This window comes from Notothenia rossii, assembly GCF_949606895.1.
Source record: "Notothenia rossii genome assembly, chromosome: 3".
NCBI classification, from domain to species: Eukaryota; Metazoa; Chordata; class Actinopteri; order Perciformes; family Nototheniidae; genus Notothenia; species Notothenia rossii.
Window position 1 is genome coordinate 68,519,324 of NC_136901.1, and position 22,544 is coordinate 68,541,867.

General features: G+C 44.0%; 1 protein-coding gene across 12 annotated transcripts in view; it reads right to left on the reverse strand.

Moving 5' to 3' along the window:
- Nucleotides 1-22,544, reverse strand: part of tenm2a (teneurin transmembrane protein 2a) — a 220,585-nt gene that overhangs the window by 78,478 nt on the left and 119,563 nt on the right. Inside the window, exon 1 of one of the 12 annotated variants that reach the window (XM_079671443.1) lies at nucleotides 10,315-10,384. The exons of the other annotated variants lie outside the window; for them this stretch is intronic. Coding sequence (XP_079527569.1) covers nucleotides 10,315-10,381 — 67 coding nt within the window. The 5' untranslated portion in view covers nucleotides 10,382-10,384. Of the gene's footprint in view, nucleotides 1-10,314; nucleotides 10,385-22,544 lie in introns of those variants that run through there. 12 annotated transcript variants of the gene reach the window in all.

The following is a 22,544-nucleotide window of genomic DNA, read 5'->3' on the forward strand; positions in this document are numbered from 1 at the left end:
TATTGAAGATTCAATGACAAGTGACTTGAGTGTGAAGGGCAAATGCAATACGTTTGTTCAGGGCTAACAAATGAGTCATGAGCCCAATATCTGACTGTTATCATTCAAAACATCGAGTATAGTTTGATCATTAAAGATAAATTATGAAGACATCTTTTATGCAACTTCTTAATACGCATTTTCTCCTCAGAAGCTGGATTAATTACCTCCACCTGACTTACTTCTAGAAACTTTTTTTATAAATAGGTAATTATCACAGTTTTATCATAACAGACGCCCAATTTATTTTCCCAGCTAGAGTTTAATTGTGGGCTTAGTTAATGAAATTGACATTTTGGATATTACAAAATTCTAGTTTTTGGATCTCAGACAAATCCCGCTGTTGAACTGCACCTTTTGAGCTCTTCATCACGCTTATGAAGCTGTCCCAATCACGGATTGCATTATTAGCTGCTGCCTCAGTAAATCAGATGTTAATTACTTGCAGATTGCGAGATCAAACAGAATAAAAGGTGCGGCGTGAACTTCCGCAGCGCACTCTCATGGATGTAACTTAAATCTGGCCAACTATCTCCCAGCACTCCCTCCCTCTGAGGGTGTGTTTGTGTTTGTGAGTGTGCGGAGAGAGAAGAGAAGCGATTGCAGATTACCATGAATGTCTAGGCTCTTTGAAGTAGCTGCTGCATTGGTCATGGGAGGCTGAGTGGATGTGTGTGTAGATGTGTGTGTGTGTGTGTGTGGCAGCGATAGGATGAGTCACAAACTTCTGCGGTCCACTGAGAAGAATAGGTGTCTGATTCAGTTTATGTTTTGACAGAAAATACACACAAAACCCCCGCGTCTTCATATATTGCACGGGTAATTGTGCATTGACACCAGCGTCTCTAATTCTAAACTGAATCCCGGAGGTTACACCCCCCCCCTTGGCGCCGTTTGTTTGTTTGTTGGAGTTGGGCGACCGCAGGACTTGAACTCTGGTGCGAACCAACCAAAGTTCTCTGGTCTGCCTCAAAAGGATGCTTTAGAGTGAACTCTGGAGTACTTCGTTTTTGTTTCGAACCACATTCTAAGCCAGTCACAGGAAGTGTTCCATTTATGTGTCATTCCATCCAAAAAGAAAAGTATTTTCCTGTTTTGGTGACTGGTAAACCTGTAGCACATTTGCTGTGACTTGTGACTGCTTATCTGAATACAAAGAAGACAGTCTTTAGCTAGCTAGCGTATACCATGGTTCCTTTGCCAGACCTCCTCGCGCTATGGGGCTAATTTGCCTGCAGCATAGCGGTCTGAAGCGCCGTTTAATCAAGGTTAGGAGAAACATATGGAGCATTTAAACCCAGCGGCCATTAGCCCGTTGTTTGGCTCATTTCTTCCAACCAGTGCAGCCTGAAAGTATGGTGGAAATAGCGAGCTAGCTTGCTTACGGGTTAGCCGCTAAAACGTTGCTTCATTTAAACAAACTTGTCACAGTAAAGCACATTACAAATGTCAAGGCAACTGTTGTGTTTTACAAAAAGCCAACTACATGACTAATAATTGAACATTTCCAACACATTACTTTTGTTAACAAGTGTTGAACCAGTTGGAAAATGTTACCAATGTTTCATCCATGCATTGGTTTGGTTTTGAATTAGGAAATTCAGGTGTGAACAATTTATTACACTCGGTCTCTCTTTCACTTTTCCTGCAAGAACATGCAATCACCTTACAGCCTAACAATTAGCACAGCTTGCATCAGCTGACATCAGCTGACTCAGAGGAATTAGGAAGTCCCCATGATGATGGACTTCACATGCAGTAGTGCATCTAGGTGTATGCCTGAGTGTGTATTTCCGAGCGCTTGTTTGTGAGCCCATTTGGCACAAACACTCTCTTGCAAACGTGATGCAACTCTCCAAGGCACGACCGGCAAAAGCCATCCGGCTCATAAACAGTTGTGCCCAGCCAAGCAAAGGCAAAATACTTTACTAGGCACAGGAGATGAGAGACAGCCCAGTCAAATGTTCAACATTAGGCTATTAGTCTCACCCCCTCACTATGAAACACAGACCTCAGAGACAAATAATAAATGCTAATCTTTGTAGGACGAAGCCAAGTCAGTTTAAGCTGAGAGCGTCGAATGAGATTTTTAATTACTGTATGACCTGGGGTATATTAGCGCATATTAATGAGGATCATTAACCTAGAGGTAACTAAGACCCCTCCTCCTTAACTACAACTGATAGCACCTCTGCTGTCTGACTAAACTCCAATATGTGTGTGTGAGCTGTCAAGAAATAATTCCAAAGATGCCTTTTTCCATCCTTTGTAATAAACTGCACATTTTTGGTAGAAGTAAATAACAAGTGAATTTCTTTTTTTCTGCTGAAGGATTATACAGCTTCGAGCTTGAACTTCGGTTCAAGAACGCCAGTGCTGAATACTGAGCCTCACCTTGTAACTTGAATGTTTTTGTGTCTCTTTTATTGCAGATGAAGGATGGCAGGGGCAGGAACTATAGAATACTTTTTTTTCATCTGGTCTTTTAAGTGGACAAAAAAAACACAATTTCAATGGGCAGCAAGTAGGTACAGGGCGGAGTGGAATAAAAGATGAGGATAAGGAGAGAACCATTTCCGTTGAAATGCAAAGGTCAAGGTAATTTGTTTGGATAAAGTAGAGGACAAACAGAACAAAAGTTTTTGACAGCAGTTTCTCTATTTGACTACAAGGAGTCCATTTGAACATAGTCTACCAAGTGCCTCTGTAACGCCACCCTCTCTTTCAACCTTGTGTCAATGTAGGTGTTGTGGTGCCATTACACTGCTGTCTTAGTGAAACAGATGCAGACTATTTTATCTCAGTAGAGGGCGGACCAGCCGTATTTGTCTTGTAACATTTGCTAAGCACACACTCGCAAACTCGCTCACGCGCAGATGCCTGAGTAAAGATACACCCATGCACACACACTCTCCCTTATCTCTTACTCAGTCCATTTCTCTCCACTCTCAGCAGTTTATCCTTTCATCTTTACATAACAGTGCTGTCCCTCAGTGACCTGCTCTAAAACGAGTTGTTTCACAGGATAGGCGCGCAACACAGCTAATCCGCAGTGCAGGGACCCACCCACCTGAGCCTTGTATCCCAATACAACATCGTATCATATCTCATACACCAACTGGAGTAAAAATATCAATAAGGTAATGAGCGGTGCGAGGGGAGTTAGCTGCGCTGATACACACATAGGGCTTATATGTGAAATATAGGGCAACGCAGCGGAGGGAAAAAAGGCTCTTTGTGCAGTGAATCCCAAAGAAAGAATTGTTGAGAGTTCTGGGTGGTTACATGCACAATAGAGGCAATCACTTGAGCTGTGTGCTACTCTGTCTGCTGCTGGTATGGAATCATGGGGCATAATGCTGCTCCCTGGTAGACATTTACGTTGTATAATCTGAGGGTAAGTGCAGTTTGGCTGAATGCACCATATACTGTTTGAATTTAGGCAATTGTGGCTTTTGGAACATTTAAGGCAAATGGCCCATCTGAGTGTGTGCGCTCAGCAGGTTTGTGTGTGTGTGTGTGTGTGTGTGTGTGTGTGTGTGTGTGTGTGTGTGTGTGTGTGTGTGTGTGTGTGTGTGTGCATCTTCCGTCAGCACACCACGCATTAATTGCCATTCCCAGTGGTCGCCAAGAGAGCGCAGGACTCCTATGGGCATCTGCACCTTCATTAGACTCTACTGATCGGCGCGCTGCAGCACCAGGAGAGGCCCCGTTCCTCTTTCATCACTTCTTCTTCTTCTTCTTCTTCTTCGCTTCACTACTCCCTTGCCTCTCTCCTATTCTGCCAACCCTCACACCGTTTTTTTCTACCTCGCGCTTTTCCTCAACCAGACCCTGCTGAGTCGTTTCCCTTTAAATGTTATCTTCACAGCGCTTCTGGGTTTATTAGGCCCGGTGCAGAGAGGAAAGAAAGAATTGGAAAGAGCAGGGGGGGGGGGGAGATGTGTGAGAAAGTTTTGCACTTGCTGGACTTGAACACAGGCGCCCTCCCTTCTGTACTTGCCCACGCTCCACGGTGTACCCCGCGCCCTCGATTGGTAATGGCTTATGATTATAACGCCTTCCCCTCTCATCCTTCACCATTTCTGTCACTTTGCCCCCCCCACCCACTGCTTCACCCTTCTCCACTTCCTCTCCGCGTTCTTTTGCATTTTCCTTTCCATCAGCCTTCCTTTCGTCATTATCTCTCAGTTAATACTTCTCACTGTCTCAATCCACAGCGCAAGTGGTTCTTACCCCCAGGGGGTAGGTACGCCAGCACTCCACAGACCCCTACAGACATGTAACGCACCCCCCTCTCTCCCCGCCAAATACTCCTCCTCCTCTCCCTCTCTTTCTCTCCTCCTTTCTCCGCAGTGGATGAGAGACGCCAGCTGGAGGAAACAGAGAGAAATGGGCCCAATTACAGCATTGGGAACTGAAAGTTGGCTAATTAACTCTAATTCGCTAACAAACTGCTTTTTCACCAAGAATCATCTTTCTCTGTCACATGGCATACGCATGCATGAGGAACTGCATTTGCATCCACTGGCAAATAGAAGAAAACGCATAGACACACATGCACATCCGCACACTTGCAGGTACACACAGGAACATACCCTCCCATCTACACACAAGCTGGCATGCCCACACAAATGTGCGCGGACCCACTTGCTCAGCTGTATTTACCGCAAGGGCAATATGTTGATTAGGTTAGAGTGGCTGATTATTGCACAGTGACAGTAAAGGAAACAAATGTCTTTCATAGGCAGGCATCTATCTCAGCGAGAGGGCTCCCAGCTACACACTGTAGCAGCAAATGACTGTGCCGTATCCAGCTATGAAAGAGGAAAGAAAGAGAGCAGGAAGAGGAGGGAGAATGAAAAAGAAGAGAGTGAAAATTGCATAAACGAGGAGCTGGGAGAACAGAAAAAAAAGTTACACGAGCGCCAGATGGAGAGGAGGAAAAACCGATGAATAAATAAAGGATGAAATTAAGAAAGGGGATGGATACAGGCAGAAGATTCACTGGGGTTTGAACCGAAGCCTTGAAACAGTCTGCCCCTACATCGATATAATGGTGGTTGGAGGCGAGAACAATAGGTTTATCTAAGGCGAAGATGTTATCTGGGGTAAAAAACACACACAGATGCACACACATACAGCCTGTAGGATGTGTCATTAGTTGCGTGTTACAGACTGTATGTGGAATTATAGTGTAGGCAGCACTTGGAACAATGAGATTGTTGATGTTCAGATATCAGAACAGGTGTCCAGTGGGCACACCAGCGCTGAAATGGCAGTCTAGTCCTGAACACAGTTTATGAGTAGGGAGGGTAATAGCATCACTTAAAGCCATTGTTAGCGAGGCTGGATATCCTTTCATCTCTCTCAATGACTCGTGAAAGCCTCCTGGATTACCCGATATGATAAGAAGCATTTTACATATATGTGATAATTCAAGTGTGTGATAATACGGATGGATCACACACAAACGCAGTCACACACTCCACACCTAATGGAATAAAATTGAAAATGTCACGTCTGCTTCGTCTTGTTCCTCCCATTTTTAGCCCCTTTTGCTCAATACTCTTACCCAGAGAAGCTGTGCTTGAGATTGAAAATGTCCCAACCAAATATTATCCATAAACTGCCAAATGCTCTCCTAGAAAGTCTGTTACTGTCTGATAGAGCCGGTCTTTGAAAAGGGCCGCTCATTGTTCGGAGCATTTACAGCAAGCAAGCAAGTGGACCTGCTGATGGTTTTTCTATTGCGGCTGGTGTGAAACCGTAAGACACAAACACCAAAAGGGTAAAATAAGGAGGTAATTGACACAAAGACGCTGACAAAAATGTGTCACTGGAGAGGCAACATGATTCAGGGTCTTCTGTACTTAAACCAGACTAATGTAAGGAACAGCAACACTTGGTTTATCATCTACTGTTTACATGTGTGGAAGGTAAACCTCAAACAGTGTCCAGATCTGAATCTTGGAAGATTGTCTGGAGATGATTATGAGAAAATGTCTTTCCTTCTCCCTCAATACTCTTCAAATTCCTTCCTCTTTGGCTCTAACCGATTATCCTGCAATGAGATTGATCGTTACTCCTCTTCCTCCCTCCCTCCATTTTTTTGGATCCACCTTCTTTTGGTCTTGCACTTGCTCCGTCAATGTCCCTCTCTCACACCTCATTAGGGATGCTAATACCACAAGTAATAGAGGACACCATTCACAGTGTGTGTGTGTGTGTGTGTGTGTGTGTGTGTGTGTGTGTGTGTGTGTGTGTGTCCACACACTCTGGAAGGGACTGTGTCTGGGAAGGGGAGATGAGTTTCCCTCTCTGATCCCATTTCTCCGTCTGGGCCCTGCTCTCGTCCTCGCTGGGAGAAAATCCGATGGAAATGCAATCACAATCAGTTAGGGTCCATACGAGGACCGAAACACACACACACACACACACACACACACACACACACACACACACACACACACACACACACACACACACACACACACACACACACACACACACACACACACACACACACACACACACACACACACACACACACACACACACACACACACACACACACACACACACACACACACACACACACACACACACACACACACACCACTACCGCAAGGGAGCCATGCAGAAAATTGTTTTGGACATGGTGATGAGGAGAGGGGGTTCTAGGATGTGGTGAGGGGGGACTTTTTAATTTACATTTTTAATGTAAAATATCATTCAAAGAGGGAAAGTTAGGCATCTCATTATACCGCTTCTTTATTACACACAAGGCACATCAGTCTCAGGGGGCCGTGTCCCGAAAAAAGTGCGCACGCAAACACACATGTGAACAACCTGCTGAGCCCTCAGGCCATAATCACCAAGGTAGAAATTGGGCTCCTCTTCATACACCATAAATCTGGAGAGGAATAATATACCCTGTCCTCCAGATATCATCAATCACAGATCATCTGTCTTGAGATTTCCCCATTGTATTGAAAGCCTTCCAGTAGGGGTCACTTTGGGGAAAACTTTGAAGGGAATTCTTACACCCTCAATATAGGATGGTTATGATGGGGCACAGGACTATGGATATGGAGGATTTGACTTTCTTTTATGCTCAAGTGCTTATACCCTTACGGTAAGTAGGTTGTTTGTCTGCACTTTTTATTAGAATAACCCATTATTAACCACAATTAATCATATGGGCGGAAAGATTTTGGAAATGGTTAAACATAAACGTTGACAACAGGAGACAGATGAGCTGTAAATCTCACATTTCACAAAAACCTCTCAAGAAAACTCTTTGATTTAAAATACGTGCACCATTGTGCATATGAAAAATATTCAGAACTGCATCTTTTACTATGAGAATGTGACCAGTTCTGCATTCAGGGCTTTGGTTTGATGAACGGCAATGAACGAGTCTACTTCAGAGCTGGAATACTTAAAAAGAACAAAACATGCTTGCCCTGTCTGTTTGTTCAACACAATCTGTTGAGTTCCACAACAGCACAAATAAAGCAAACACTACTCAGTAGTAAATCTTAATCTCCGTCTCTCTGAACCCTCGCTCTGCTCAATCAAACAAGACACTTCCTGCCTTTGGCGTTGCCCCGCCTCCGAGGTCGAAGCTAGTGATGTCATGCCAAAATGGGACTGTCTGGCTCTTTGAAAAGCCCCTGGGGCTCCTTGTGGCCTGGCCATGTCATAAACGATCATCATCAGAACGTCGGTCTGACATACGGGCTGCCATCAGGATCAACCACCTGCAGGAACACTAGCGGTGGTGCCACGCTAATGGCATGTGTACATATTTTTGCATTTGTGGATATATAAGGAACCATCTGCACTCGACGCCGTTGCTTCCTCACCACTCGTTTATCTTTGCCCACACACACACGTCTGATCGTACATCGTCAACATCTACGTATGTTTTTGTGGACTAAAAGGACATCTGCCCATGTCAGCAGTGATTTAAGTGTTCTCTAAACAGGAGCGCCAGTTGACACATGTAGTTAATAAAGCGTTTGTCTGACGGCTGAATTTGATTGATGCCGATTTGTGTAAACAGCATTGTGCGTCTATTTAAAACTTGGTCTTTAACCTGCAGTCATTCACATTCTGTTTGCTTATCATATTGAATCGTGGTTTTAAATCAGCAGGATTTGTGTCAGCGCTCTGATAATCATCCCGCACAGACACTCCTTGTCAAAAAGTATAGTCTCTCAAAGTAATGCAAACACGCGGTAGGAAAGTGAACCTTGCGCTGCCCTCCCTGTCCTTCCTCCTTTTTTCTCTCTCCTTTCATGCTGTTTTTTGTCCTCTACAAGTCTCCTGCAGTTCTTAAAGGCTGAGACGGCACCGTGGGAGTCTGATCACTACTGAGTCCACACACACGTACACACACACTGAGTTTTCTTTTTGCTGCAGAAAAAAAATCCTTGCACCTTTAGAAGTGTGTCTGTCAAAATGAAATTGCTGGCTGCATTACAAGCCTTTGAAGCTATTGGAAACTCATTTTTACAATCACCCCACAGGCAGGTAGAGAGACATCTGTGTGAGCGTGCGTTAGACTGTTTCCACCGGGTATCTCCGGCAGTATGTTCTTTAAGTCAGTTTTGCAGTTTGATTATTATTGTCTTGGCTGCAATTTGTTGCTGAGCTTGTTGTCGTTCCCCATCCCTGCAAACCAACCTCGTCTTCAAATGGATAATCCTTACCTCTGTCTTCCCTGCGAAACACAGAGCAAAGTCATTTTTCCCATAGACTCCCCGCTGGGGAAAAACAAACTTTCAAAGCCAGCCAAACAATGAGTCACACGTACACACATTCCTCTATGAAAAGACACTCCCGCTGAGAAACATCAAGAGGCACAGAACGGACATAATGGCTTTCTGATAATTATTCATAAAGGTGACTTTTGTGCGAACGCCACTAAGTGCTCGAGCCCAGCAGCACGGAAGGAGCCTGGAGTTAGTCACAACACAGGCAGATGACCAACATTATGGTCTGGCTGAAACAGATTGACACACACACACAGACACACCCCTATATTAACACACACACACACACATGGGGTATCAGCTGAGGCGCGCACATATGCAGATTCCATGACTTTGCCTCATTGAAATGTTTCAATTAGCTGCAGAGGACAGGCTGGCCACACACTGATGGCCATGCCTCCCATCTGGGGTTACTGCAGTCAAACGGGCGGGCGGATGGCGGGACAGAATGACGGACAGGCTGATAGCCCTCCACGCTGATTAATTTCTGCGAGATGACGAGGGCGGGGTGAAACTAGAACACAGTGATGGGAATAATCAGCGGAGGCACTGAGCTATACTTTTCCCAGAATAACAATATGGTCCGAGAGCATATGGTCGTTGAGTTTCTGTCAGCACAACACCTCCGGCTCCACGGTTATATCAGTCTCACGGCTCTCTTTGAAAGGAACCCTTCACCTAAGCTCAGTGGTGCAAAGTAACTATGTACATATACTTTAAGTACAATTTTGAGAGACTTGTACTTGAGTATTTTTATTGTGTTGCTACGTTGTATTTCTACTCCACTAAAATTCCGAGGTAAATCTTGTACTTTTACTTCACTACGTTTATTTAATACATTTGGTTACTTTGCAGATTTGGATTTATAATGTTATATGTAAACAACACTTAAAAAGGACTTTAGTTACACGTGGTGTAAATTCACAAACTACCCTGCAGTATACAAGTATTTAAAACTAGGTGCACCTTTACCAGCTTTGACATACACATGAATGCATCAATAATTTCATCAAAACATAACATATTATTTTGGAATGGGCCAATCTGCATAATGAGCACTTCGTTTTTGATGCTAAATTCCTTTGTACTTTAACTTGAGCAACATTTTGAATGCAGGACTTTTACTTGTTACAGAGTATTGCTACCCTTAGGTAGTACTTCAGTACAAGATCTGAGTACTTCTTCCACCTCTGCCTAAACTCTCCCACATTCTGCTTGAATCCCACTTTTATTTGCAGCAACCGGTGACAACAACAACAACAACAACAACCAATAACACCCAGAGGAAAGTAGAAGAGCTGTATCACCCCCCCACAATCTCCCCTTCGGGAACCATTCTAACTCCCCCACGCCTTCCTTTATATTCCCAGTATTTTCTCCATCTCTGGTTTCCAGAGCGATGCTTAATCGTTCCCGTACGGAAGACGCGGTGTAAAGATCGATGAAATACGGCAAGGACAAACTAAATTTCTCCGCCTGTCTATCTGCTCACCTCTCTCTCTCTGTCCGGACCTCCTCGTCATCTCTCCCTCTCTCATCCTCCATCTCTTTCCCTCCATCACCCTCTCTCTGGTGGAGGGTAGTAATCCCATTAGGATCAATATTCCAGGCGAGTGAGCATCCTTTCACTGCAGCAATTACAAACCTTTAGAGACATAAAGGAGAGCATTTCTTCACAGCTTAGGCCATCAATCAACTATTTAGCTTCAGAAGCAAAGGAGGTTGTGTGTCTGCGAGTGTATGTGGGAGAGAGAGGGTGTTTGTATGTGTCTGAAATCTGCAGTATTGTTCCGTCTGCGTTACTGAAATGACTGTTGGGATTTTCGTCTTATAGATCCTATTATGGGTGTATGAATACACGAGAGAGCTTCTTAATGCACACTTCCCATCTGGCGGTGCAACAAGGCCCTATCATGTCCCCAGTGAATGTATTAGCATTGTCCACGGTGGGATTTCACAGACGGCTAAGCTTGGATGTTTAGCCAGGGGTTAATATTTCATGCCTTCACTTTTTCCTCCAACGCTCCCATCCTCCTCCTCCACTTCCAGCCATTGCATAAAATCCCTGCAAGAAGCCTCTGCAGCATCACGGTAATGTGATGCTACTGTGCCAAAGACAAGGTGTGCTAAATAAACGTTGAACTAGGTTCCTTGCAGAAAGGGAAGTACTCACATGTTTACTTCAGTCAAAAGTAAATATACAGAGAAAAAGATATTCAGCTTCAAGTAAACCTTATGAATTCAAAATTGTACTTAAGTAAAGTGCAAAAGTATTAGCATTAAAATATACTTAAAGTGGTATAGCTCGAGCGGCCCACACATTTTGTGGTCAAATATGATAAATGATTGTATTGTAACGTTCACAGATGGAGTCGGAAACAGGCTTTTAGTTATTAGGCTTTAATAACTCTTATTTCTTAGGATCACAGATTCAGGAACAGGTAGAGCTTGGGGTTTACACCTTACACAACTATAACTCCCACACACACACCTATATATATACCCGTGTCTACGTCACAACCTCCCCGCCCTCCCCCGTCCGCTCCCCCAACCACAGGCCCGCACCTAGACCAGCATCCTGTGCAGCTCTGTGATTGGCCAAGAGACGGGGGATGCCTGAGTGACACCCCCAGCCTCCTACCAGGGTCGCTACAGTATTATAATTATTGATAAATTAATATGGTAAAGGTGTGGTTTATTTGAGTGACCTAAAAGCTGTTGGGTGACTATAATAATAACAATGATGATTAGGGATGTAACGATATACCAAATATTGCGGTATCGCGATAAATAAACGTCTCAGTGCCGTTGTGAGACTGACAAAATCTACCGCGATATTACATGGTTAATACATTTTATTTTTTTAAAAACTTTATTTAACCAGGTGGTCCCATTGAGATCATCGATCTCTTTTTCATGGGAGACCTGTCCAACATGGCAGCAAGTAGGTTACAACCATAGACTGTACAACATGAACATAAAAGAGAGAGGAGAGCACGCTCGTGAACTGTCAACGGCGGTGTTATGCCGTGTTATGCATGCCCACCGAGACATACATGCACCTCGCGGGAGCGCGCACAGCGTAAAGCAAAAACTCCCGGACATTTCAATGATCAGTACGGCAAAGTACGGTTTGGAAACCATATCATTGAAGGCAAGCATAACACGGCAAACACCAGAGCCTCGCTGCGGGGAAACTTTGGCGCTGTTCCGAGTTTGTTCTAATCTGTCAAAATGACAGACTGCTTTCAGATTTTTCCGTCATTGTTAAATAAAATATTCGGTTAACGCGACTACTGCTGTCCCAGCAACATCAGTACCAAGCGAGAGAGCTTTTTCCACAGCAGGGGATATTGTAAACGCCCAAACATCCCAGCTTCTACCTGGAAATGTGGACATGCTCATATTCCTAAAAAAAACCCTGTCTGATGATGCTGAGTGAGTGACTAGTGAGTTTGAGTTGAGTTACTTGAAAAACTAAAGTGAAACTTGATTTATTTTATTGCAGGGTCTGATTATTCAAGTTACTTGTTTATTTGTGAGCTGCAAAGAAAAGGCCTACTTTGTTTCGTAGTACTAGTAGGTAAAAAAACACTGGTTGGTCTTGTTCCAGTCTGTTACTGTCACTTTGTTTTTGACACTTGAAAATACTACTATCCGACTGAAATGCTGTACAAATCAGATTTATTATTTAATAAAGATTTTTTTTTCAAATAAAATATTTTACAATTTCCAAATTAAATCCAATATAAAAAAAAATGTCTTTCTTTATTTTTCAATATCGCGATAAATACCATACCGTGGACTTGTTATCGCGATATTATCGTACCATGAGTTTTTGGTATCGTTACATCCCTAATGATAATACATCATTAATTTGTTGATTTATACTTTGTATTAAGAATCCAGATCCGTAAAGTAGCTATTAAATAAGGCTTTAAATAAATGCAGTGGATTAAAAGTATAAAGTAGCATTTGAAAATAAGTTCAGGAACCTCATATCTTTCTGTATCTTTTTGTGATTATACTGTACAACTGTAAATGTGCTCAGATCATTTCCACCACTGATTGCTTCACAGCTGGGAATCCTTCTTAAAATGTGTTTCTCAAAACCATAAAAAAATAGAATCCCCCTCTCGCCATCCTCCTCAAAATACCCTCTTTCTTGGTCTCTGTCTCTAATGAGGTGGCGTGACTGACAGCAACGGTGAGGGCATATCACTTCTTATCTTGTCAGCTCTGCGGCCACTTGTGCCCCACAATGTCACAGGGCTCCTCTTTGCTCGCAGGCCCTCCGGCTCCATCCCCCCACCCCCCTCATCTGGCACGTCCCGCCCCGAGACGCAGGCAGCCTCGGTCGGGTCACATCTGGAGGCGCTCTCTGTGCCAGGCTCTGGAGAACAGTATGGCGATGATAACGCTCAGAAAACGGGCGAAATGCTTTTCATCAAAGAGCTTCATATACATTCGCTGCAGTTGAAAATGTAATCTGTCTCCGAGTTTAACATTTGTTAGAGACTATAACAATTTAATCAGTTCTTTAGTGGAGCGGAAAATAGAAAATGCTAAACTGTTAGGTCTGACGCAGCAGTGAAGCTTACAGTGGATCTTAGAACAACAACAAAAAAAACGGCATTCAAATGGCTGGCTATTTTTACCGCCTGTATAGAGATGCATCACAGCCTGTGGCTCAGACTGTCAAAATGATCATTCTAACACTTTTTTCATGAGAAAATTCAATTAGACTATCATTAGACCGGGCTGATGATGAGGTTCTGTTTATCGTTAACTGCACATTATTCGATTCTTCATTTAACAGGCAGCGCCTCATTTGCTGAGGATCCATTTAACAAATGCTTTCTCCAAACTTTCTTTGGGCTGAAAGATGTGGAGTTTTGAATGTGTTTGTCAAGAGCGTAGCACAGAAAAAGTCTGGGTGCATTTCCACGTCTCTCTGTTTGAAACATGCTATCTGTTTTGTGCTGAGTTCCTTTTCCTGCCAGTTTGACAGAGAAACTCAAGCATATGACGGCAACAAAGAGAGGAGGGTTTAACGAGTGGACTGTTGTGTAGAGTAAAATAGAAAAAAAGGGGGATGGAGCATTTATGTATAAAAGAGTGTTAGAAAAAGCGGCAGAAGGGGCTTGATGGCACTTGTGGAAGTGGATTAACTGTTACATCCCTAACAGAAAGGGGGAGCTGGAGAGAAGAGGCTGAAGCCGAGCCCTCTTTTTCGCGGGGGGATTTTCTATTACCAACAATAGAGAGGGGACAGATTGACTCCTATAAGGCCAGCACTGTCTGTTCTTCATTTCCTACATCCCATTTCCATCTCCCAATTCTCAAACAAAAAAAGGAATCCACTTGTAGTTCCAGCTGCACTTGGAAAGCCTGTGGGACCACATTGGGCTTAGCACCCTATTCCCCTGCTGGTGAACGACCAGATGTCATTGTAACTACTGCACATCCTTTGCCTTTGCCATCACATTATCTCAGCTTCCAGCATGCACATATCAGCACGCGCGCCTGAGGTTCCTCGTACTGATCACCCACGCGCTCCGTGCAAAACCCTGGAGACGCGGGCTAACAGGGGATGAAAACAGAGTTCTGAGAGGAAAACGTAGCCCTGGAGGGAAAAAGTGGCAGGGTGGAGGACATGTTTCCTCGGAATCAAACTGTGCATATTTTCATCTTTGCTCATAGACCATCTCCCACCGGACATCAGTATGCCAAACCAAAGGCCTGCTGCGTCTGTTTACTCTGCGCTACAAGAGAGGAGACTGAATCAAACTCATTTAAAGGGAAGGGAAATTATGTTTTCTTTGATACTACTGTGTGAAGGCAAAAGTCCCCATCAAAGCTCCCTTAATCGAGCTCCTAAATCCAAATCCTGTTCCAACACCTCCGAGGAGCTAAACGCCGGTTCGACAAATATGCACCAAACACTCGTTTCCTAAATCACATTGGTCAAATATAGGAGGAGGAGGAGGCAGGGAAAATAGTCACAGTGAAGAGAGATAATTGAAAGATGAGATGTTTTGATTTGATCCAAACAACGTGAGAATTGAAAATGCAGTGCGGTGGATTTTATGCATTAGTTTGTATACTGGTAATAACTGCTATATAGATGGCCTTTGGAAACACAGCCCACCGCTATAGGAACTGCTAAACAACATCTATCAGAGCTGGGAATGCAAACAATAGCTTTAAAGTTTGTTTATCTCCCCACACACCTCCCCAATTATAATGTCAGGAGAATCGCGTCTGCGAATCAACAAACCATTTTCCTTTTTGACTACGGGCCTGCTAGACATATTAAGACGAAATCAATGCACGGAGATTTAAATGGAACTCAGCAACACGGTCGTGTTGATGCCATTGTTTCGCTGATCTTTGCTGCATGTAAAGTGTATGCAAGTGTGTATGTTTGGAGAATAGATATGTGCTGACAGTCTGGCATCCTTCATCTGAACCCCGCATCTCTGTCAGACCGCAGGCTGGCTGACTGATGAGGGGAAGAGCAGCAAAGTGGAAAATGAGAGGAAAGGAGCAGCGAGGAGGAGGAGGAGGAGGAGGATGTGTGAAAGAGGAGCAGAATGTAAGGAGGGCAAAGTGGACGAGAGGATTTGAGAAGGCTGAATAAAACAAGGGAAACAATGTGGCTGTGTTACAGAGAAGAGGTGAGGACAGTGTAGCATCAAAGGCAGAGCGATGGGAGACACACACAGTGAAATACACAAAGATGTAAAAGCAGCTGTGTGTTTGTGTTGCATGCGCAGAGCCCAGTGTAGGTGAGTGGCAGAGTGTAATAAGAACTGTGACCTATTGATTGGCTGTAGAAACATGCCAGAGCTCAGGAAGACAGCATCCAGAGAACAAAATGGCTTCCTTCCTCTCCTGTCTTCGCCCTTTTCCTTTTGTCAGATTCCTCCACTTGCTGAATGCTGACACATCTTTAGCATCCAACCCGAGATTTGGCTCAGCTGCAAATAACATGTGGTTATTACACGGTTACGACGTGTGGTTAAGGTAACGACGCCCCAGGGCTGTGCGTTTTATCATGTGAGAGCGTTAAACAAAAAAAACTAAAAAGGGAAGTGGGCTTTCCCCGGATTGACAATCCAAATAAACGAATATATGGCGTTTCGAGAGCGGACCACACAGGGAAACAACACATTCTGCCTACATTTAGAAACGGTCAACAGTGGGAAAAAGCATTACACCACAGCACACACTTATACACAGCTTATATCATGCTCTCCATCTCCGTTCTTCAAGGCTATCACTTGTGAAAGCAGTGGACCCCGCGAGCAAGACAGGATGAAAGAGCGCGACTTGACCTTGACTCTTAGCATCGTCGATAAGAAACCGCCAAGCCTGCGGACAGTGGACTATTCAACCCAGCCGCTCTGTAACAGGCTCCCTCTCAAGGCCCATCTCCTCAGAGTTCCTGTGTTTGTGTGGAGAGGAGATCAGAGGAGTAAGTACACAGGAAGCCTATAGACAGACCAAACACTTCAAATGCCATGCGGGTGATTGATTAGCTGACCTGACCTGGACTCATGCGTCAATGAGATGGATCATGAACGAGCATCAAAGGGAGGATGCTTGTGTGTGTGTGTGTGTGTGTGTGTGTGTGTGTGTGTGTGTGTGTGTGTGTGTGTGTGTGTGTGTGTGTGTGTGTGTGTGTGTGTCGGGTTTCTAATGCGGCTATAAAGGGCCGTTCATAGCTGATCAACTGCCAGACTCTCGGTCAATTATTGATGAGGTTGTTTGATATTTAGAGACGAGGAGAGAAAGGAGAGGTGGAATGTTCGTCAGGAGTTATTATCGTCATGTTTCGAACATTTTCTTTCTCTGTTCCTTCCCAGCCCACTAACGCAACTTATTTAACCTATGGGTGATTTAAGTGTAGATGCCTTTTTTCTCAGTTTCTACACTAATGTTGAACACAATTTCAGATGAGTTTTGGGTATAAATGGTGTGTTTTTAAAGAATTGTGATGCATATTATATACATATACCTTTGTATCCCCTTTTATAGCTACTTATCAATTTGTTGATTGACAGAAAAATTGCTTTTTTAATATTTGTTAAAGAATGCAACATATTCGTTATGCAGCATGCTGTTTTGAGCCTTTACAATTTCAAGATTTCCTCTTTTGTATCGTCAATATACGATATGTTTCCCAAATGTACTTTAAAGTTAAATGTAAATAGAAATCCTAATAAATGTACTTATTCCTCCAATGGTAAGTGTCTCGGTCTCGGTCTAAGCTTTTCAAAGTCTAAAAAATAACCTTGGTGATGTCAGTGACATATGGGTTATTTCAGTTTGGAGACGACACATTAATAACAGAGAGCCTTTGACGTGGAGTTTGAAAGATGTAATCATTAACCAGACAGGAAGGCTAATAGGATCCAGCATCTTCGCTTTAGTATTTCTATAATTACTCAGAATGTGCATGAATATTCTGGGCTGATTTGTACGTGCTATAGCGTGAGAGAGCTTGTTTCACAGGAATCCACAGATCTGTCCCTGAATCTGATTCAAAGACCTCCTGAGGTACCGGAGCCAGATGAAGGCGCGGAGGCGAAGTATGTCGGGTGATAGAAGGAACGGATTTTATTTGCACAGAGCGCAGTTAAGTGCATCCTTCATTGTTTCCTGAAAGCCTTATGTTGCGCCACACATCCGATGCATGTTCCCTTTTATCTGCTTCTCGACTTTATGTTCCTCTCCGCCTTCCGATATCTGCTTGGCTGCGACCAACCAGTGTCTTCCAATTTATGCGGAGGCGCATTGTCCCACACGGAGCCCATCTAGACAATCAAGGCTACCTGATGAGACCCTTGGGGAGATGTAGGGGGGAGGAAAGAAGGATGGAGGGGAAGAACATACAGGAGTGGCAAAGGGGGGGAGGAAGATGAGGGTGGGAAACAGGCGCCGAAAAACAATGAGGCAAAATCAGAAGATAAACGAGGCGCTATTTCAGTGGCAGGATTTATGTACTGTCAACATTACCCTCGCTATTAGGGGGAATCCAATTACTCTGCGCCTCTCCTTTCTCTCCGGGAGGGGAGGGAATAAGGAGGCAAAAAGAGTGAAGGATGAAAAGAAAATGGATGCAGAAAGAGAGAACACCTCGGCATGATTTATCCAATTTCCAACACATATTTAGATATTAAGGAGAGGGAGAAGCAAAGGGAAGGCACAATGAACTCAAAAACTGAGTGGCAGAGACAGGAAGGAGCGGGGTGCACAACGGCGAGGCGTAACGCAGCGTAACAGGACGAGACTGAAAGATCCTGTGCGTGTGAGGAAAAGGGGAAAGCAGGGGGTAAGAAAAGAGAAATTTCAAAAAAGAAAAAGAGGAAGGGGAGATTTGGAAAGACAGAAGCTCCCTCTAGATTTAATTGCATGCACCTCAGCTTTTAAATGGCTAATAAAGTAAACATGAAGGATGCTAAGACAATAATTACGAGCTGTTTTAGATCGGGTGAGGGCCGACAGAAAACGGCGGAGGAGTGCAAGGTTCGTGTCCGCCTTGAAATTCTCCACGGAAACACCTCTGGAGAGCAGCGCGGGGCCTGGGAGCGGAGGAATCACAGTGCATTCTCATGATGTTATGGAGGCTACATGGAGCAAGTAAAGTAGTCTTAGAGAAGCACACAAAAAAAGAGCCCACGTACAAACGCGCTGGATTTCTTTTCAATAAACTGCCCTCAGGTTATAGTCCCAGCTGCTTTGGCCCCTCAGATATTTTGGCTTTGTTTGTGGGACCTAGCCTACAGCGCACACACACACACACACACACACACGCACACGCACACACACACACACACACACACACACACACACACACACACACACACACACACACACACACACACACACACACACACACACACACACACACCAAGGATCCTTTCAATTGTCAGTCAATGCCTTCCTCATCGTTTTCTCAACTCTCCTCCTCTCCCTCCACCAATCCATGCCCTCTATCAGTAGATTCTTCAAAGCAGCGATGATCCATTCTCACTTGATAATCATTATAAATCTCTATTAAACCCCCACCTTCTGGATAGATGGGGAGTGTCAACCCACATCTGGCACTTTATGAGTGCGTAGGTGTGTGTGTGTGTGTGTGTGTGTGTGTGTGTGTGTGTGTGTGTGTGTGTGTGTGTGTGTGTGTGTGTGTGTGTGTGTGTGTGTGTGTGTGTGTGTGTGTGTGTGTGTGTGTGTGTGTGTGTGTGTGTGTGTGTGTGTGTGAGGGGGTTTGAAATCTATAAATGAGAGTGTGGGAGAAAAGGGAAGGAAATGAGGGAAATACAAATTGACTATCTCGCAAAAACAAAAGGATGACAGAAAATCAAAAATCTGATCCCAGCCCGCACGCTTGTCCATTCTTCAGCGGTGTGTGTTTTCATGAGCCCTTTATCTCGTTTCGCAGGGCTCGCTCGTAAAGCTGCGCGGGAGCAGCCAGTGAACGCAGCGGTTGCTGTTGTGCCCTTAAGCACAGCCACTTAACCCAGGCTAACTCACTCACTCAATACACTCAATATCCAGTCAGGCAAAAATGGAAAGCCCTGCAAAGGCATGCTGCTTAGCATAAAAAGCTATAAAAGAAACAGAGCCTCGCTAATGCTGTGTCCACAGTCCGTGCACTTGTCATATCGGCTAAGGCTGCGTGTTGTTTGTGTGTGCATTTGTGCGTGTGCGCGCTCCTTAGCTGCTAGCTGGGGGCCGCGCCACACTGGATGGCACAATCAGCTCAGAGGCAGATAGCGACTTAGCTCTAACTGCTTCCCTCTGCTCGCTGTACCAACACACAATCACGCGCACACACACGCTGAAAACGAAAAGGTCAATTTCTTGCCACGCCACTGGTCTGCCCAAGAAACCCGAATTGATTGATTTGACTCGATTTTACCGCAGGCCGAGAGCGAGGCAGAGTGGGAGAGGGAAGACAGATGGACTGACAGGCAGGGAACGGAACGAGGGATGAGAGGTTGAGGCAAAGTCAGGAGGAGAAAAATATGTTTTCCTGTGTGTGTTTTTCATACAGTAACATCTAAAAGAGCAACACCTGAAGATGTGAGTTGCGAGCCAACGATTCTGTCATTGTCTATTATCATCATTGCCACTGCCACACACACACACACACCTTGGTGTGAACCTGGCATGGTGGAAGTGTGTGAGGAGAGGTGCGATTGGATCACTCTATTCTAGTCATGGTGTCAGAAGGGGGGGAGATTTTGTGTGAACAGATGGTGTTTACCTAGTAGCAGGTTGGTTGGATCACCTTACTGCCCCCCCTCTTCGCCGACCATACCATTTTAGCGATGGGTATAAACACACACGCAGGATTTGCACATGCTGGTGAAAAAAGGAAAAAAACAAAAAAACAACAACCGCAGACACGCCACTCCTCTCATCTGAATGAGGGGCGATAACTCACCAAGCCGCTGTCGGGGAAAGGATGGAGATAAACGAGGGGTGACGAAATGAGAGAGAAAGAGAGCAGCTAGAGAGGGGGCGGCAGAGATAGAGAGAAAGAGGGAGTGGAGGAGAATTGGGCCATTGGTGTCTTTTCTTCTTCTGGTCTGTAGTTATGTAGGTCACTTTTTTCCCTCCGACTCTGGAGTGGGGAATTTGTAAATCTGACATAATAAGGCATTTGGCCCGCAGTGACGCTTCTGAAGTCGCTCTTTCTTCTACGCTCATTTCCACTGCACCATTGCACAGCTTGCTGCTTTACCTGCTGATGTGAGGAGTCAGAAAGGGGAGAAAAAAGGGAGGGAGGATGAATGGAGGGAGGGTGGCAGACTTGTTTTTTTGCCCGGGGAGTGAAGAAGTGAGAAAAATGAAGAATATTTAAATGGGAACGAGCTTCTCCACACACAAGCAGAAACAAAGGAAAACAAATTCCTTGATGCTGAATTGCAGAGGAAAATGCTTGGTATTTCATGCTTGCATTCTTTCAGAGACTTTGTTTTCTTGCTCTTCTTCACCTCTAGCTAAGGTAGAAGGACAATTCCCCATCTGGTTAATAATTCACCTTTGGCTGTGACCACTCCAAAGAAAGAAAGACATTTGAATTTCCAAACATCTTGTGCAGATGTTTTCTTGATGACATTGCATGCCCTGTCAGTCCTGAAATGTTGTAAAATGTGCACATACATGCGAGTGTAGAAAACACACACACACACACACACACACACACACACACACACACACACACACACACACACACACACACACACACACACACACACACACACACACACACACACACACACACACACACACACACACACACACACACACACACACACACACACACACACACACACACACACACACACACACACACACACACACACAGAGGGGCAGACGGTGCAGTGTATGAGGTCTGACAGTGCTCTCGAAGGACCAGCTTGTGTTGCTAAAATAAGGCTGTGTCTGGAAAGAGGTGGATTCCCCTTGAGTGAGGCGCAGAAGAGCACTAAAAGCTAAGTGGAGGAGACGAAAAAAAACTAGTGAGAGGATGAAGGAGAAAGAGCAGAGGGTGAAGGGCAAGAAAAAGATGGAAACAAAATCAAACGACAGAAAGAAAAGTAGCAGAGAAGTGTTCCTACTACCTTTGAAGCCTTCATCGTGGAATCATAACTTATCCATGGAAACAGTTATTATCTATACATGACTTTAAGTGGCAATGCTTTGAGAAAGGCACGTTGAGGGATAGAAGAGATAAAACAATAATCATCTACATGTCTACATACTCTGATGTGAATGTTCTATAAAAAGGCTATGGCATGTCAATGTGAGTAATACCCAGGAAGGGAATGGGAAAATAGTCAATTGGAATAATTCTCGAAACAACCAAAAGTTTACACTGCATTAGAAGTTAGCTGAAATTATTCATTGCTCGATTAGAAAATTCATTGGCAACTAATTGTGTTTTTCTACTCCAACCTCCACCTCAACAGGTGCATATTAGAGCTGCAAATATTACAATAATATGTCTTTAATTGTCAATTGTTGCAGACATTAAAGGATGTCATATTCGGCTGGGGAAAGAAATTATCGACATTTGGAACTATTTTCTTTTTGAACAATATAAACCAAATAACTCATTGTTGAAAAATGCCTGACCTGGTTGTATTTAATGTTTTGCAGTGGAGTATTTGTTGTATTAATTGTAAGTTGTCCTTGGGTGTCTCGAAAGGCGCCTCCAAATAAAATGTATTTTTAAAATGTATATTATGAATCAACTATGATAATAATCATTATTTGCAGCCTTACTGCATTTGGCATTACGCTTTAATCAATAAAATATCTGTCCATCATTTCCAAAATAATTGTAAATTGAATATATTTGTGGGTTATGACTGCTGCTTGGCTATTGTAATTGTAAGAAAGGTATTTTTCACTATTTTAATATTTTATAGACATTATCCCAACCCTAACCCTAACCCTAATTAATAGATAGAAAACCGGTAATTCATAATGACAATGGTTGTGCGTTTTAGCCCATTTTTAGTAACAGATATGCACATACACCTACGCATATGTACGGTACTACTAGTGCCCACAGACTTACACTGAGCTGTGAAGTACTTTACAACTCAGAGTACGGGTGTTACATTGGCAACATGACTGAGAGCTTTTTACTCCGTCTCCTCTCCACGACACGACATGGTGCCTCCCCACCTTCCT